General features: G+C 40.6%; 1 protein-coding gene across 2 annotated transcripts in view; it reads left to right on the forward strand.

Moving 5' to 3' along the window:
* LOC140199504 (uncharacterized) overlaps nt 1–20070 on the forward strand; it is a 288437-nt gene that overhangs the window by 232942 nt on the left and 35425 nt on the right. For both annotated transcript variants that reach the window (XM_072261701.1, XM_072261702.1), the window contains exons 38-43: nt 10145–10198; nt 11137–11244; nt 11334–11387; nt 12217–12270; nt 12779–12940; nt 16339–16446. In XM_072261701.1, the coding sequence (XP_072117802.1) occupies nt 10145–10198; nt 11137–11244; nt 11334–11387; nt 12217–12270; nt 12779–12940; nt 16339–16446 (540 nt within the window). The remainder of the gene's footprint in view (nt 1–10144; nt 10199–11136; nt 11245–11333; nt 11388–12216; nt 12271–12778; nt 12941–16338; nt 16447–20070) is intronic.

Here is a 20070-nt window from a genome sequence, read left to right on the forward strand (position 1 = left end):
GAAGGTTCCAAATGTCAGTCACACCCGTAATGCACCGAATGCCGCTAGTTAACCCCAATCCCTCTGGGGTTCGTTCTGATTCTTCACTCTCACTCTCTTCTTCTCCAATGGCGTAACTACCAACAGCGAGTTCCTACCAAAATGAACTATGCACCAGCTGCAGTCTCCCCTTATATACCGGTTAGAACATGCCATCACGTGACATCACATCACCCCACTATCACAAGATAATTACATCATTTGGAAGGAAAGGACAGTATAAAAATAAAGATAATGCTACAGTTGTTATGGGGGATTTCAACATGCAGGTAGACTGGAAGAATCAGGTTGGTACTGTACCCCAAGAAAGGAAGTTTGTGGAGTCCCTCCAAGATAGATTCTTAGAACAGCTTGTACTGGAGCCTACCAGAGAGAAGGCAATTCTAGATTTAGTGTTGTGCACTGAACCGGATTTGATCAAGTAACTCAAGGTAAAGGAGCCATTAGGAGGTAGTGACCATAATATGATAAGTTTTAATCTACAAATTGAGAGGGAGAAGGGAAAATCGGCAGTGTCAGTATTACAGTTTAACAAAGGGAACTATGGAGCTATGAGGGAGGAGCTGGCCAAAGTTCAATGGAACGATACCCTAGCAGGGATGACAGTGGAACAACAATGGCAGGTATTTCTGGAAATAATGCAGAAGGTGCAGGATCAGTTCATTTCAAAGAGGAAGGAAGATTCTAAGGGGAGTAAGGGGAGGCCGTGGCTGACAAGGGAAGTAAAGGACAGTATCAAAATAAAAGAGGGGAAGTATAACATAGCAAAGATGATTGGAAAGCCGGAGGATTGGGAAACTTTTAAAGAGCAACAGAAGATAACTAAAAAGGCAATACGCAGAGAAAAAATGAGGTATGAAGGTAAACTAGCCAAGGATATAAAGGAGGATAGTAAAAGCTTCTTTAAGTATGTGAAAAAGGAAAAAAAAAATAGTTAAGACCAAAATTGGGCCCTTGAAGACAGAAACGGGTGAATTTATTATGGGGAACAAGGAAATGGCAGATGAGTTGAACAGGTACTTTGGATCTATCTTCACTAGGGAAGACACAAACAACCTCCCAGATATAATAGTGGCCAAAGGACCTAGGGTAATGGATGAACTGAAGGAAATTTATATGAGGCAGGAATGGTGTTGGATAGACTGTTGGGTCTGAAAGTTGATATTCCCCGGGACCTGATGGTCTGCACCCCAGGGTACTTAAGGAGGTGGCTTTAGAAATTGTGGATGCATTGGTAATCATTTTCCAATATTCTATAGATTCAGGATCAATTCCTGTGGATTGGAGGGTGGCTAATGTTGTTCCACTTTTCAAGAAAGGAGGGAGAGAGAAAACAGGGAATTATAGACCGGTTAGCCTGACATCAGTGGTGGGAAAGATGCTGGAGTCAATTATAAAAGATGAAATTACGACAGATTTGGATAGCAGTAACAGGATAGGTCAGAGACAGCATGGATTTACAAAGGGGAAATCGTGCTTGACTAATCTTCTGGAATTTTTTGAGGTTGTTACTATGAAAATGGACAAGGGACAGCCAGCGAATGTAGTGTGCCTAGACTTCCAGAAAGCCTTTGATAAAGTCCCACATAGGAGATCAGTGGGCAAAATTAGGGCACATGGTATTGGGGGCAGAATACTGACATGGATTGAAAATTGGCTGGCTGACAGGAAACAAAGAGTAGCGATTAACGGGTCCCTTTCAGAATGTCAGGCAGTGACCAGTGGGGTACCACAGGGTTCAGTGCTGGGACCGCAGCTCTTTACAATGTACATTAACGATTTAGAGGAAGGGATTAAAAGTAACATTAGCAAATTTGCAGATGACACAAAGCTGGGTGGCAGTGTGAAATGTGAGGGAGATGTTATGAGAATCCAGGGTGACTTGAACAGGCTGGGTGAGTGGGCAGATGCAGTTTAATTGGATAAATGTAAGGTTATCCACTTTGGTGGTAAGAACAGGAAGGCAGATTATTATCTAGATGGAGTCAAGTTAGGAAAAGGGGAAGTACAATGAGATCTAGGTGTTCTTGTACATCAGTCACTGAAAGCAAGCATGCAGGTACAGCAGGCAGTGAAGAAAGCTAATGGCATGCTGGCCTTCATAACAAGGGGGATTGAGCATAGGAGCAAAGAGGTCCTTCTGCAGCCATACAGGGCCCTGGTGAGACCACACCTGGAGTATTGTGTGCAGTTTTGGTCTCCAAATTTGAGGAGGAATATTCTTGCTATTGAGGGAGTGCAGCGTAGGTTCACAACGTTAATTCCTGGGATGGCGGGACTATCATATGTTCAGAGATTGGAGCGACTGGGCTTGTATATACTGGAGTTTAGAAGGATGAGAGGGGATCTGATTGAAACATATAAGATTATTAAGGGATTGGACATGCTGGAGGCAGGAAGCATGTTCCCGCTGATGGGTGAGTCCAGAACCAGAGGCCACAGTTTAAGAATAAGGGGTAGGCCATTTAGAATGGAGCTGAGGAAAAACTTTTTCACCCAGAGAGTGGTGGATATGTGGAATGCTCTGCCCCAGAAGGCAGTGGAGGCCAAGTTTCTGGATGCTTTCAAGAAAGAGATGGATAGAGATCTTAAAGATAGCAGAATCAAAGGTTATGGGGATAAGGCAGGAACTGGATACTGATTGTGGATGATCAGCCATGATTACAGTGAATGCTGGTGCTGGCTCGAAGGGCCGAATGGCCTACTCCTGCACCTATTGTCTATTGTCTATTGTCTATAATGGCACAGGACCATTACATCATTCCAACAACATAAGACAATTACATCATATTCACGAGATACTCATGGGACAGGTAACACCTCCTCCACGAAAAGAAAATTTTGATCTAACAAGAGTCAAATTTTACCTACAATTAACAAAATATACAACTGTATAAAATTTACAAAATTGCGCAATACACACAATTATCATACAGCACTCTGCAACTAATGTAACATATGACAATAGTGTAAACAAAATATTACATTACAAGTTCAACATCTGGACAAACAGTTGGCAATTACATTATCTTTGCCTTTAATGTGAGTTATTAAGAGATCATATTCTTGTAAATTAAACTCCAATTCAGTAACCTTCTATTTTTGTATCTCAGTTTACTCAAAAATACCAATGGATTATGATCGGTGTAAACCACCAATGGTTTCTGAGTTGTGCCAACATACACATCAAAATTTTGCAGAGCTAAAATAAGAGATAATAATTCTTTTTCGATGGTTGAATAATTTCTATGCTGCCCGTTAAATTTCTTGGAAAAGTAAACTACAGGATGGTTAACATCATCATCATTATCCCTTTGTAGTTACATTGCTTCTGCAGCCTCGTCACTAGCATCTACAGCTAAGGAGAGTGCCTTTTCAAAATCAGGTGATTTGAGCACAGGTTGGTCACATAGGATAGCTTTCAATTTATTAAGTGCTTCCTGACAAGGCTCTGTCCAAACAAACTTTTCACCTTTCTTCAGGAGGTTAGTTAATGGAAGGGCAATCTCGGCAATCTTGGCAAAGTTCTTACAGAACTTACGGTAATACCCTACCATTCCCAAAAATCTTCTGAAAGTTTTTGTACCAGTTGGAGTGGGAACCTCTAAAATTGCCTGAACAGGAGCCAACCTGCCTTGACCCACAATGTAACCAAGATAGGTCACAGTGGCATGCCCAAATTCACTTTTAGCTAAGTTAATAGTTAGGTTAGCTTTCGAAAGCTTGTCAAACAGTTCTTCCACTGCAGACATATGTGCCTCCCTAATGTCATTCCCTGTGACTAAATCATCAAAATAGGTATCTGTATGTTTTAACCCTCAAATTAAAGAATTAATCATTCTCTGGAAGGTTCCTGGAGCATTCTTCATTCCAAATGACAGAACATTATACTCATATAGCCCAGATGGTGTCACAAATGCAGAAATCTCTCTACCTCCATCCGTTAATGGAACACACCAATACCCTTTCAACAAATCAATCTTTGTAAGGAATTTAGCTTTTCCAACCTTGTCCACACAATCATCTACCCTAGAGATTGGATAGGCATCAATTTTTGTTACAGCATTCACCTTGTTGTAATCAGTACAAAACTGAATACTAACATCTGGTTTAGGCACCATGACACAAGGTGAACTCCAATCCGAAGTAGAGGGTCTAATAATATCATTGTCTAACATATACTTAATTTCTTGTTTGGCAAGTGTACATTTCTTCGCATTCATTCGATATGGATGTTGCTTTATAGGTTTGGCGTTTCCAATATCTACATCATGTGAGGCTGCTGTGGTTCTTTTGGGAATGTCTGGAAATAAATCCCTATTTTTCAAAATTAACTGCTTCATCTGCTGCCCCTGCTGTGGCTGTAGATGAGCCAATTTCTCATCAATATTTTCAAAAATTGTCGAATTTGTAGTCTGACAGAAATAATGTTTGGTTTAAAATAAGCCTCAGATGGATCAGCTACCAAGTTCCCAGGGGGGTCAGACTCATTGTCACTGACAACAACAGTCATAGCTGTGGACTGTTTCCCATAATAAGGCTTTATCATATTTACATGACAAAGTTGTGTTGGCCTTCGTTGATCTGGTGTTTTTACCACATAGTCCACATTATTAACTTTAGATATAATCTCATAAGGACCATGAAATCTAGCTTGTAAAGGGTTTGTTTGCACAAGGAAAAGAACCAACACCTTATCTCCTGGCTTAAACACCCTCGTTTTAGCATCCTTGTCATACCAAGTTTTCATTCTTTCCTGAGCAGATTTGAAAATTTCCCTTGCTAAGCTGCAAGCTTTATGCAATCTTTCTTTAAATTTTAAGACATAATCCAGCAAATTAGTATGTACTTCTTTATTAACCCACTGTTCTTTTAATAATGCCAAAGGTCCTGGGACATTGTGCCCAAACACAAGTTCAAATGAACTAAAGCCTAGGGACACCTGCACTGACCCCTGCACTTCAAACAAAAGCAAATGAACTCCCTCCTCCCAATCTTTCTCATTTTCAACACAAAACGTCCTAATCATAGTTTTAAGGGTAGAATGGAACCTTTCTAAAGCCCCTTGTGATTCGGGATGATATGCAGATGATGGCTCACTAAATGCCGGAATTGGTTGTGATGGGGCCACTGGGGAGACTTGATTAGGTTTACCTACAACCTGACAAGTGTGACAAGTTTGGCAAAATGTCTTCACATCTTTCCTCAACCCAGGCCAATAAAAATGCTTAAAAACCTTGTTCACAGTTTTCCTCACACCAAAGTGGCCACCCAAGGGTATATTATGAGCCAAAGTTAAAATTTCATTCTGGTAAACTTTAGAAACCACTACCCTGGTGAAAAACTGCCCAATCCTCGCTTGCAGGAATCTTAGGTGGTTTCCCTTTCCTCATTAATACTCCACTCTTGAAATCATACCCTACTGGCACCTTCGCAATCTCATTATCTGGGAGAGCTTGTTCTCTTAAGGTGGCAATCTCAGGGTCTTTGCTTTGCTCCACTATACCCTCCTTCCTAGACAAGAACAAGTCTTTAACATCATATTTATTACAAGGATCCTGATCAAATAATGAAGGTAGAAAAGTTATTGACAAATCATCAAACTCTGAATCCTTATTTGAATTGTCATGAGTAACAGACCCATGCTGCACAGAACCCTCTGCCTTGGCAGACTTTTTTTCATAGCTCGGGTTATTGCACAGGAGGTACAGGTTTCCCCCACCATCCGAAGGTAGAGCGTTCCTATGAGACGGTTCGTAAGCCGGAATGTCATGAAGCGAAGAAGCAATTACCATTTATTTATATGGGAAAATTTTGTGAGCGTTCGCAGACCCAAAAATAACCTACCAAATCATGCCAAATAACACATAAAACCTAAAATAACAGTAACATCTAGTAAAAGCAGGAATGATATGATAAATACACAGCCTATATAAAGTAGAAATACTTTTCTACAACGATTGCCTGCACAGATCTCCGTAGCGAAAATCTCACGCTAGCGCCATCAGCAGAAAATCTCGCGCAAGCGCCGTCGGCAGAGACATGGAGCAAGCACTCTCCAGTAACCTTTAAGCTATGAAGCTGCCAAATCATACCAAATAACATGCAAAAATACACAGCCTATATAAAGTAGAAATAATGTATGTACAGTGTAGTATCACTTACCAGAATCGGGACAGCGCCGAGCACACTGATGATGGTGTGTTAGGCTGAATTGTTGGAGTTTGGGTGATGCAGAGGCCTCCACCCTCCGGGCAGCAAACCGATACTGATCCACGAAGTGTGCAGGTGTACAGCGGCAGCCGGGACACATCCAACACATCTTTAAGAAAAAAGCCGAAATAAACATGCTAATTAATTAGGTGCTGCCTGGCATGTAATTAATTAGCATGCTTATCTCGGCTTTTTCCGTAAAGATGTGCTGTGTGCCTCCCGGCTACCGCTGCATTCTCTGCGAATCAGTATCTGTCCGCAGCCTGAGGGTTGGGGTGTCATCTCGTCGTCGTCTGAATCCATTAGAGCAGGCAGCTCATCTTCTCCTATGACTGCCCGCCTTGATGTCGAAGGTCGAGGTTCGTCATCTGCTGTGGCTGATGTGGAAGGCTTGCTTGACTGCCGAGCCTCGTGCATTTTTCTATCATACAGTTCTTTGTAAGAACTCAAACCATCCTGCAAATATCCCCTAAACCTGCGTACTTTTTCAAAATTAAAGTCGTACTTTATCATTGCAGCGAAAATCTCACGCAGTTGCTTCACTTTCTGCATTCGGTTTTGATTGTTATCCTTTCCTCTTCCAATTGCATCAGCCCTTCATCTATCAGTTCTTGGTCATGGGATGCCAAAACCTCTTGAACATCATCTTCGTCAACTTCCACAAGCCAAACTCACTTTGTCATTACTTCGTTCACCACGGTCAAAATGCTTAATTATGTCTAGTTTTACATAAAGTGTAACAACCCTTACGAGCTTTTTTAGGCTTTTCCGATACCTTAGAACTCATCTTGCTAATGGCTGCTCACAGACACATTTTAAAGCAATGCCGGTGAGAATGCCGTTCCCGGGGTGGAGCGGCTGCTCGGGGCGCACGCTGCCTTTCTTCGTAACAGTGAAAATACCTTCTGTTAGTGAAAACAGGGTACTAATGTAGGTCTTTCGTAACAGTGAGGTTTCGTAAAGCAAACGTTCGAAAAGCGGGGGACACCTGTATGTATGTATGTGTGTGTGTGTGTATATATATATTAGAATCCACTTTGGATCATCAATGACTGGCTTAGTTGTCATCTGCACTGCAGGAACAACTTTTCCCCCTGCTAGATCGTTCCCTAACAATAAAGAACCCCGTCCACCGGTAAACTGGGTCACAGTGCTACTTTAACAGTTCATGAAGCTAATCCTGACTTTAAAATTATTTTGTGCAGAGGTACAGACATAAGGTTTCCCTCAATACCTCGTATAAGATTTACCTCACCCGTGTCAGTCTCATCATTAAACTCTAGAACACTGTCTAACATTAGTGACTCAAAAGTACCAGTATCCCAAAGAATTTTTATTGGTACCGGAGGGGACCTTGCATTCACCAAAACAAATCCCTCTGACATAAAATAATCAAATCCCTTCTTAACCTGGTCAAACCTTGACAAAGCTTCCTTTGAATGTCCCGAACCCTGTGGGTTTCTGGGCGTTTCAAAGTGTTGCACACAGGCATCTGGAACTGCCTCCTTTTCCCTCTTCTTCAGACTGAAACAGTTACCCATAACATGACCAGGTTTCTTACAATAGTAATAATTAAGACCGAAATGTTTTTCCTTCACTTTCTTCCCTTCATTCTTACCTTTATCACTAGCTTCTGATTTACTTTCTGGTTTACCCTGACTATCCAGGCTACTCTTTTGGAAAGTTTTATATGGAGTAAATTTACTCTTATGGATTAAAGCATACGCGTCTGCTAATTTAGCAGACTCCGGCAATGTAGCAGTGTCCCTCCCGTTTAGGTATATCTTTATGTCAATAGGGACCCACCTTTTAAATTTCTCAATTAAAACCAACTCTTTCAAGTTTTCATACTCCTCATTCACATTTTTAGAGTTGACCCATCGCTCAAAACACACAGATTTATCATAGGCAAATTCCATATAAGCTTTGTTCACAGATTTCTTCACATTTCTAAATGTATCTCTATAAACTTCCGGAACCAGTTCATAAGCTTAAGGTATACACTGCTTCACAGTATCATAATCAAGTGTTTGCTCAGCAGTTAAAGCTGTATAAACTTGTTGTGCTTTAACTTTAATTACACTTTGTATAAGCATTGGCCATTTCTCTTTCGGCCACTCTGAAATCAGAGCAACTGTCTCATAATGCTGGAAGTATTTATCAACTTCTGCCTCATTAAATGGAGGAACCAATTTAATTTCCTGTCTAACGACAAACTGTTTCCTAGAACCAGAGTACTGATTCTTGGACCTTAACTGCGCTATCGCTAGCTCAAACTCCCTCTGTTTATTTGCAGCTTTTAACTGACCTTGTTCCAAGTCAGCTTCTAATTGTTTTTGTTTTAACTCAGCTTCTACTCTAAGCTTCTCTAACTCTACCTGTTTCAGGTATAATTGGATCGCTTCTTTACTTACAGGGAACCTATCTAACACTGCTTCATCAAAAACTCCCGAATCTGTATAGTGTTCCGCAATTTTTCTCTGAATTACTGGCTTAGTTGTAACTGTCGATATACCTATCAGGTCCAACCTTCTAGCAATCTCTAATACATCAGCTTTTCTCGCCTTTGCTAATACCACTGGGGCTGGTGACACCAGAAAGCCATCAATGTCCATTGCAGCTAATTACCACACACAAACCAATCAAACAAAAGGAATCGATTATTTCCCCTTTTTCAATCAGATCGTTAATTAAACAACCAGTTAAACTCTAAATTGGTTCAAATCCCGGACAAGCCCCCACAAATGTTATGAATCAGCAGCAGTAGAGATAAATTTGAGTCGAGCTTTTATAAAATAAACAATGACATTTATTAACCTCTACTCAAATTAACACGGGGCAGTAAATGAATTGATTAACTTAAACTGATGTTAACAGCGTTATGCTTCTATAGTTATCAAACGATTGAACTTAAAGACAATTCTCAACAGATCCCATTTAAGCACAGTCTTAAGGTGGTAGTTTAATAAGTCCATATGATTTATGAAATAGCTGAGAAGGGAGACTTCCCGAAACTTGCGATGAAGAAAAGTCAAACTGCGGACGCTGGTTCCAGCCGAGAAATACCTTTTCCGAAGTTATGACGCAGAATACGAGTTCTCAAAGTAACTGACCTTTCTGATGGAAGTGGTCATCGCACAACCCAAACTGTGTAAGGGTTAACAAAATGTGCGTGCCACATACGGACTGTTCCAAATGTCAGTCACACCCGTAATGTGCCAAATGCCGTTGGTTAACCCCAGTCCCTCTGGGGTTTGTTCTGATTCTTCACTCTCACTCTCTTCTTCTCCTATGACATAACTACCAACAGCGAGTTCCTACCAAAATGAACTATGCACCAGCTGCAGTCTCCCCTTATATACTAGTTAGAACATGCCATCACGTGACGTCACGTCACCCCACTATCACAAGACAATTATATCATTCTAATGGCACAAGATAATATTATTCCAATAGCATAAGATAATTCATATTCAGGAGATACTTACTGGACAGATAACACTATGTTCTGTAGATAATGGCAGGAGCTGGAGATTATGTATTAGAGTAAATAGTTTGTATATCTGTGAATGCAAGGCTAAATATGAAACAACCTTAAGTGTTAACTTTTCCAAGCAATTAAGTAACGGTAAGACCCAATGAAAATAGTAATAAAGAGTTCAAGGATGAAATAAATAAATTGTTAAAGATAAAGAAGAAATGGAGAGTTTAAGATAACAGAGGACTGGTGATTTTGAAGGAGTCAGACATGTCGGATGCCTTATTTTTTTGATTTTTAAAGTTCATTCATTTTTTTAACAGAATAGCAACCTCATTTTACATCAGTAACAACCTCGCAGGAATATTTTTGTTGTGACATTTCTGGACGGTGACTTCCATTTTCCTTTTCCAGGGTTCTCGTGGTGAGACTGGTAGCACTGGTCCTGTTGGATTTGCTGGACCTCCGGTAGGTTATATGTATCCAAAATGCTGTTTTAAATCCTTTCTGTAAGGAATTTGTTCTAAATACAAATTCCTTATCATTCAAATGTTTCACAGAGGTATGGAAGTACAATTGCTGTGTTACTAGACTAGACAAAGATAATTAGATTAATTATCCATGATGCACAATTTCAAGTTGTACAGCAGCAGATAAGCAAATTGTATTCAATTAATTAAATAAATCCCTATATTAAAAGTCAGGTATCTCAAATGGTGTTCATGAAGATATAAAATGTCATTAATAAAGATTATCTTTCATTAATATCCTTTAGGGAAGAAAGTCTGCCCTTGCCTGGTCTGGCCTAAATGAACCTCCAGACACACAGTGATGTGGTTGTTTCTGATCTGCCCATTGATACCGTCTAGGCAGACACTGCTCAAAGGCATTTGGCAATAGGCAGTAACCACTGACTTCGTCAGTGGTGTCTGCATAACATGAGAAAATATTTTTAAAAATGTCTTGTAGAAACCCCTACTGTTATTGTGGACAGCAGCAATAGGATGAGCTCATAAATTTGTACCTCTTCTTATTTGGAGGAACTTTGCATGCCCTGATTGTGGTTTTATCAAGAAAGTGTTGCTGTCGTTTGATGCAGTGGCTAAGATGTTTAACCCATCAGTGGGACGGACCTGATCATTTTGCCTGTTACTCAATCTATACACATCCACCAAGTGACCATCTTTGAACTCCAGTGGGAGAAAATCACATGATGAATCAGACTGGAGAAGCAGTAGAAGGCCAAGTACACGAAGCATCACCCTAATCTAACTGCTTTTCGCATTAAATTGCAGCATAAGTGAAATTCTCTTTAGAAAAACAAAGATGTAATCTGTGAGGTAACTTTCATTACCTAAATTCATGTTTTAGCTCTCCACTAAACTGCTCAATTTCATTCTGTCCAGGGCAATGATGGACAACCCGGAGTTAAAGGTGAAACTGGTGAGCCTGGTCAGAAGGGTGATGCTGGCTCTCCCGGACCGCAGGGACTAGCAGGATCCCCTGGTCCACCAGTAAGTACATCAACAGAAGAGATTAAAACATTAAAACTGTATAATTATGGGCAAGCCATTCAACTTGAATCTCCAAATTCCTTTTCTAGGGCCCTGTTGGAGTTCCTGGACTTAAAGGTGGACGTGGCACTCAGGGAGCACCTGTAAGTTTCATTTTCAAACATTTTTTTTTCTCTCTGTTACTGTTTGCTTTGAATATTTCTACTTATTACTTCTGTCCATAGAAAAATATATTAGTGTGCTATATTAGGAAACAGTTTATAATATTGTGAAGCCTTTTATCCGCATGTGAAAGATAACTTTACAATAATGTGTTTGCAGATTTCTATTGTTCTAGAACCCTGCACTATGGTTTACCTTTGGAAATTTTAGTGCAGCCACTTATGCAGACATCAGCACATTGATGTAGAGGGGATATTGGAATCCAAGTCCATAGTTCCCTGAAAGTGGAAACACAGATAGATAGAGTGGTAATGAAGGTGTATGACATGATTGCCTTTGCTAGGCACATGGAGCATAAGAGTCAGGAAATCATGATGCAGTTGTATAAAACTTTGGTTAGGCCATGTTTTGAATATTACCTACAATTCTGGCTACTTCATTTCCGGAAGGAGATAGAGGCTTCAGAAAGTGTTTTGAAGAGGTTTACCAGGATGCCGCTTTGATTCGAGGGTGTGAGCTTGAAGGAAAGGATGAACAAGCTTGGATTATTTTCTCTGGAGCTTCAAGATGAGAAATGTTTATAAAGTGATGAGAAGCTTAGATAAGGAGACAGGCAAAATCTCTTTCATTAGGTAAAACCATTCAATTATAGAGGGCATGGCTTTAAGGTGAGATGAGGTAAGCTTAGAGGGGATGTGCAGGCAAGCTTTTTTCCACAAAGTGTTGTAGGTGCCATGTTGAGAATTACAGATATATTACAAAGTTTTACTGAATCCTGATTGTGCGCTAACCATGTTTTCTCTATAATAGGGTCCCACTGGCTTTCCTGGGCCTGCAGGGAGAGTTGGACCACCAGGACCAACTGTGAGTAGTAGTCTTCAATGAAATCAAAATTCCTCATTAGTCTGAAGGCTCTGCCCAATGTCCTTGAAAAGATTTTACATTTTCATTTAAGATATCTTCTGTATTAACTTAATAATGATTCACTTTGGTTCCATATCAAAATAACAACAGGATTTTTTTTTCCCAAGAGTTGGTTTGGATTGTCTTGAGATAATATGGTCATGTTTCTCCACAAGAGGCCACCTTCCCCAGAATAATGTGGACATGAGGATTAAGGGTCTATAGACAGATCTGGTTAATATAATGTCAAGTATATTGCACTGTAAAATGGAACTTAAGCGTATGAAAAATAAGTATTATTGAAATCTGACCTCTCAACCATCAATCCTGGCCTTTTGTTAAAACCACTTATTTACATTCTATCCATTGATAGAAAAAAATGAGAAATAAGAAAATATGAGCAAGAATTAGGATCAATCTGTGCCAAAATAATGAGATTAGAAATTCATCTTCCTTCTTTCTTTTTTAGGGTGACCCAGGTCCTGCTGGTCCCTTAGGGGCTACTGGAAAGGAAGGACCTCCAGGTCTGCGAGGTGACACTGGTTCACCTGGAAAGGTTGGTGATCCTGGCCCCTCAGGGATACCTGGTAGCCCTGGTGATAAAGGTGAACCTGGAGAAGATGGTCCAACCGTAAGTGCAATTAGAATTTTGAAAATTGTATCTCGACATGAAGTTGGAAAAACATGTTCAGTGAAATTGAATCTAGTTGTAATTTTATCACTACAATTGAAAAATTAAGTTACTATGCTGATCCTGTTCTAGGCTCATGTATCTCAATGATTGATCCATGTAACAATAGAAACAAAAGTAGGAAGTTGTAGCAACAAAAGTGTTCAAACTATTCCATCACTAATAGAGTGATGAGATAAGTACCACTAATGGGTCATGATGCTGAGTAAAAGAGACTGGAGTGGATGAGAATATCGACAGGTCATGCTATTGGATTTTATTTACCTAGTGAGTGTAGGGGTCTGGAACCCATTTCTGAAGAGAAGGTGGAGGCAGAAATCTTCATTAATTTGAAGTTACCTGGATGATCACTTGAGCAATCATAATCTATAAATTGCTGACCATCAAGGGTTACTTTATGGTAGAAAAGAGGTTTGCTCCATTAATGACACACTTCTCAGGCTCAGTGATTTTTAAAGGACAGGTTGAATGGTTGGGTAGAACAGTTGTGTGTATGCAGATTAATCAACATGTGAGATAGCTACACAGGTACCTGGAGAATAAATTGTATCTAATATTGCATTGACAAAAGTTAAGAACTTGAATTAAGATGATAAACACATATATGAACTAACATTTGGAGTGATTTAATAATCTGTACAGTATGTAGAACAAATTTGATATTGGTCATAGTAGTTATTCAGGTTCAAAATCTGAAATCTATTTCTGTATTAGAAAAAAACACAAAAAGAAGCTATTAGCAGAGCTGGATAGTCAAACATTGCCATTGATCCACCGATACCAAAACTGCCTGTGGAAGCCAATCTCTTGTTGATTTTCCTGGTGTAAAACAAATGCCAAATGGAGAATGCTGCAGTGGTGAAGACAGGGAAAAGTTTGCTGCATTTAAATCAGAATCAGGCTTATTATCACTGACACATGTCATGCAGTTTGTTGTTTTGCAGCAACAGAAAAGTGCAAGATACAAAAATTACCATAAGTTACAAAAATAAATAAACCCAGCAAAAGTAGAATAATGAGGTAGTGTTCCTGAATTCGTAGGTTGTTCAGAAATCTGGTGGTGGAGGGGATGCTGTTCCTAAAACATTAAGTGTGGGTCTTTAGTCTCCTGTAGTTGCTCCATGACAATGATATCACAAAGAGGGCATCTCCTGGGTGGTGATGTTATTTAGTGATGGATGATGGATGCCACCTTCTTGAGGCATCGCCTCTTGAATATCTTCATTGATGTGGAGAGTTGTGCCCGTGGTCGAGCTGGTGGAGTCTACAACAATCAGCGGCCTCTTACAATCCTGCACATTGGAGGCTCTGTACCAGGCGGCCATGCATCCAGTCAGAATGCTCTCCCACATACATCTGTAGAAGTTTGGAAGAGTCTTTGATGCACACCAAATGCTAATATCTCAGTAATGTCTCAATTCAGGGCATAAATCTACTCCAGTGATGGTGTGTATGTAGTCAAATGAACTTTTGCATATGAGGAGTCTAAGTGCATAATGAGCAGAGATTTGGATGAAACAGTGTGAACAGTTTAGGAAATTTGCATTGAATATATTAACAATTTCCTCCTGAAAAAAAATCCAGCTGAGCCCCATTAAGATATTGATAACTCTCAGCTAGTCATTGACCAGAGAGCAATACAGCACAGATACAGGCACTTCGGCCCAACGAACCTATATTGACCAAGGTGCCCACCAAGCTAGTCCAAATTTCTTGCATTTGTCCCTTATTCTTTTCCTGCATGTACCTATTGAAGTGCTTCTTAAATGATACAATTATATTCAACCACTTCCTCTAGCAGCTGGTTCCATATGATCACTACCCTCTTATATGAAAAGTTGTACCTCAAGTCCCTTTTAAATCTTTCCCCTCTTACTCGGTACTCATACCGATAACCCCCTGTTTTGGTCTCCATTACACTGGGGAAAATACTGTTATGATCAACCCCATCTGTGCCTCTCATAGTTTTAAATATTTCTATAACGCTGCCTCTCATTCACTTGCATTCCATGACATAAAGACCTCGTCTGGCCATCCTCTCCCTATAACGTAGGCCCTCCAGTCCTGGCAACATCTTTCTTAATCTCTCCTGCGTTCTCTCCCATTTAATCACATCTTTCCTATAACAGAGTGACCAAAACTGTACACAGTACTCCAGATCTGCCCCTCATCAACTTCTTGTACAACTGTAACATAATGTCCTGTCACCTCTGCTCAGTGCCCTGACTAATGAAGACCAGCATGCTAAATACCTTTTCACTACCCATCGGCTTGTGACACCATTTTCAATGCATTATGCACTTGCACTCCTGTGTCTCTCTGTTCCATTATATTCATAGTGTAAGTCCTATGCTTGTTCGACTTTCCAAAATACATCATCTCACAAATCTCTATAGAATCCCTTTGCTACTCTTCGGTCCACTTCCCTAACTGATCATGATCCTCTTGTAATCTCCAATAACTTTCTTCACTATCAAAAATACTCCCTAATATTGTGTCATTGAAAGCTCACTGATTAAGTCTTTCAGATTTACATTCAAGTCATTTATATAACTTATGAATAACAATATTCTCAACAGCGACCCCTGCGACACACCACTAATTACTGGTCTCCATTCTGAGAAAGAACCTTAAACCACCATCCACAGCTTCATGAAACAACTTAACTGGCTCTCCCTGGACTCCCTGGGACCCAGTGTTCGAGATCAATCTACCATGTGGGACTTATTGAAGGCCTTGCTGAATTCCAAGCAGGCAGCATCCATCACCTTACTCTTACATTCATTTTCAGTTACCTTTTCAAAAAAAACTCTGAAAGGTTCATGAAGCATGACATTACACACACAAAGCCATGCTGAGCCCTCCTAATCTGTCTATCCAAGTGCTTTCCCTCAGAACTCTGTCCAGTAACTTCCTCACTGCTGATGTTAGGGTGACTGGCCTGTAGTTCCCTGGCTTGTCCTTGCTACTCTTCTTAAACAGCATTGGCCACATTCCAGTTTTGGGGAACTTCACCAGTGGCTAATGATGAAGCAAATGTCTCTTCAAGGGGTGGTACAATTTCTTCTTTAGTCTTCCACAAAATTGAAGAGTGTATATAGTCAGGCCCTGGGTATTTATCCACCCTAATGTGCCATAAGGCTGCGAATAGTTCCACACTGGTGATATGAATACCTTCTAAAACATCACCTTAAGTTTCCCTTATCTCATGAGAAACCATGGTTTTCTTCTCAGTAAGCACTAACAATAGCTATTTTAGTTTGTGTTCCACATGGTGGTAGCTGCAGCCCTCTTTTCCTAATTGCTATCTTTACGGTGTGTCTTGCTGTGCCTTTCAGGGGCCGGATGGACCTCCAGGTCCACAAGGTACAACAGGACAGAGAGGTCTTGCAGGCATGCCAGGCCATCGTGGGGAAAGAGGCATGCCTGGTCTACCGGGCCAGGCTGTGAGTATTGTATTATTAATTGCTTCATTACCATAGAGCTTCATTTTGCCTAAGCATAAACAAAAGCTGTAGTAATTTAATAATTATGAAAGTAGTTCTGTACCATGAAAATTGTAATCATTTATTGGACTTCAATCCTTGGTAATTGAATTACATTTCATTAAAAGGCATCTTTCTCATCAGGCTAGGCAGTATCTATGGAAAAGAGTAATTGTCGATGTTTTGGGCACAGACCCTTCATCAGGGTGTTGATTGTTTACTCTTTTCCACAGATGCAACCTGGTTTGCTGATTTCCTCCAGCATTTTATATGTGTTGCTTTGGATTTCCAGTATCTGCAGATTTTCTCATGTTTTAAATTATATGTGTTGTTTTGTTCCAAACCTTTAATTATAGAAACATAGAAAACCTACAGCACAATACAAGCTCTTCGGCCCAAAAGCTATGCCGAACATGACCTTCCCTTAGAGATTACCTAAGGTTACCCATAGCCCTCTATTTTTCTATGCTCCATGTACCTATCCAGGAGTCTCTTAAAAGACCCTATCGTGTCCACCTCCACCACCATCACTGACAGCCCATTCCATGCACTCACCACTCTCTGCATAAAAATTTACCCCTGACATCTCCTCTGTACCTACTTCCAGGCACCTTAAAACTGTGCCCTCTCACGCTAGCCATTTCAGCCCTGGGAAAAAGCCTCTGACTATCCACATGATCAATACCTCTCATCATCTTATACACCTCCAGCAGGTCACCCCTCATCCTCCGTTGCTCCAAGGAAAAAAGGCCGAGTTCACTCAACCTATTCTCATAAAGCATGCTCCCCAATCTAGGTGACATCCTTGTAAATCTCCTGTGCATCCTTTCTATGGTTTCCACATCCTTCCTGTAGTGAGGCGACCAGAACTGAGCACAATACTCCAAATAGAGTCTGACCAGGGTCCTATATAGCTGCAACATTACCTCTTGGCTCCTAAACTCAAACCCACGACTGATGAAGGCCAATGTACTGTCTACTTTCTTAGCCTGCGCAGCAGCTTTGAGTGTCCTATGGACTCGGACCCCAAGATCCCTCTGATCCTCCACACTGCCAAGAGTCTTACCATTAATACTATATTCTGCCTTCATATTTGACCTACCAAAAATGAACCACTTCACACTTATCTGGGTTGAACTCCATCTGCCATTTCTCAGCCCAGTTTTTGATAGGATTATCAATGTCCCGCTATAACCCCTGACAGCCCTCCACACTGCCCACAACACCTCCAACCTCTGTGTCATCAGCAAATTTACTAACCCATCCCTCCACTTCCTCATCCAGGTCATTTACAAAAATCACGAAGAGTAGGGGTCCCAGAACAGATCTCTGAGGCACACCACTGGTGACCGACCTCCATGCAGAATACGACCCATCTACATCCACTATTTGCCTTCTGTGGGCAAGCCGGTTCTGGATCCACAAAGCAATGTCCCCTTGGATCCCATGTGTCCTTACTTTCTCAATAAGCCTTGCATAGGATAGCTTGTTAAATGCCTTGCTAAAATCTATATACGCTACATCTACGGCTCTACCTTCATCAATGTGTTTTGTCCCATCCTCAGAAAATTCAATCAGGCTCGTAAGGCATGTCCTGCCCTTGACAAAGCCATGCATCAAAATGGCAGGAACTCCTGACTTAACCTATTTTTTCTTCTTAATTGGCCAATTTTGGAAGTTACACTGTGTAATGTTCTCCAAGAATGACTGGTTTCCTAGACTTTTTTCAGTTAGTCTGATGCAATTTAAGTGAGATGCCATAGATTTGATTGAAGCCCATTAGTTATTGCAGCAGGTGGTTGTTTTTACAGCTTTCACCTTTTTTGCCGAATTTAACCCAACAAGTCAAGTTCTTAAATGGAAGTTGCACATAGAGCAGCTTATTGCCATTGTGAACTATTGAGTGTATGCTGTTTCAATTGGCAGATGCGTCTACCTGTTTCTTTATTATAAGAAATGGGGCACTAGTCAGATTCAACTTTATCCAGGCTGGCAAAACTGTGTTTCACTAAACAGTGTTTTAAAACAATCTATAAAGATTGCTTATAGATTCATTGGTTCGCCCTTAGGCCATAATTGGAGTGCTGTGTGTAGCTCCTAATGGCCACACACCTTTGGAAGGGTATGATTGTACTGAAGAGGGTGCAGAGGAGACTTATCAGGATGCTACCTCAATTAGAACACATCAGTTGCAATGAGACATTGAATATGCTGTCTTTGACTTCTCTGGATTGACACTTTACAGAAGCATTCAAAATTATCTGAGAGTTAATAAAAACTGAAAATGCTGGAAATACTGAGCAGGTCAGGCTGCATCTGAGGGAAGGCATCTAGAGCTATCATGCTGAGTCCAAGACCTTTCATCAGAACAGGGAAGGAGACAAAAGAAGCTTGATAAGCTTCAGGGAAAGTGGGAGGGGAGAATGTTTCTGATTGGTGAAAACTAGGATGACTATCAGTTTATTTGGTCAATGAGTGAATGGGAGCAGTTAAAGAGTAGACCATTAATAAAAGAATGTGGGAGGCATGAGATGCAAAGGAGAAAGTCATACCCAGCTTATCAGTCTGGGGATATCCTGCACTCCCACAGGAAAAGAAAAAGGAGTGGGAAACAAATAAACTGAGCTAATATCACAGATGTGACTATTAGAGCAATCAGGATACCAATTACCATCATATGAAAGAGATGAGATTGGGTAGATAGCCAAGAATCATTTTCCTCATGGTGGGATGTCTAAAACTAGAGTACACTGGTTTAATGTGAGAGCCAGGAGGTTTAGAGGGGATCTGGTGGGTTATTTCCACTCAGATACTGATTGGAGTCTTGAATCTGCTACCCAAGATGTTGGTTCAGGCTAGTAATCTCACAGCATCTGGGAAGAGCCCAGGAAAGCACTTGAATCACCAAGCTGGAGAATGTATGGACCAAATGGAGGAAATTTAATAGTGTGTACGGATATGATGGGCTAAGGGGACTGTTTCTGCGTTTGTACAACTATATGAGTACATTATTATGCATTAAGTGAATTAAATTGGTCATATGTGGGATTTGGAAATTTGTTGCATTGTATTAGATGGCTTATCTATACACAGGAACTGAAATTGTTGCTGAAGTATGGTCCGAATTTATCCGTTTTACTTTTCTCCTCTTACAAAGATTAATCATTACTTTATTTATTATTTTTATATGGATATGAATATTTTGCAGAAGTTGATTTTAAAGCACAGTAAATTTGTCAAATCAATGATTTTTTTATGGTTCCATCTCCACTGGGATGCCACTCCAAGTACATTTTCCACCCCCCTCCCCCCACTTTCTTCTTCCTCGCAAATGGAACAAGGGCTCCACCTGGCCCTACACCACCTCCCTCACTACCATTCAGGGTCACAAGCAGTCCTTCCAGGTGAGGCAACACTTCACCTGTGAGTCTGTTGGGGTCATCTACTGTATCTGGTGTGGCCTCCTGTATATCAGTGAGACTGGACGGAGATTAGGAAACTGCTTCGCTGAGCATCTACGCTCTGTCCACCAGAAAGAACGGGATCTCTCAGTGGCCACCCATTTTAATACCACTTCCCATTCCC

Source organism: Mobula birostris, chromosome 6, assembly GCF_030028105.1.
Source record: "Mobula birostris isolate sMobBir1 chromosome 6, sMobBir1.hap1, whole genome shotgun sequence".
NCBI lineage: Eukaryota > Metazoa > Chordata > Chondrichthyes > Myliobatiformes > Myliobatidae > Mobula > Mobula birostris.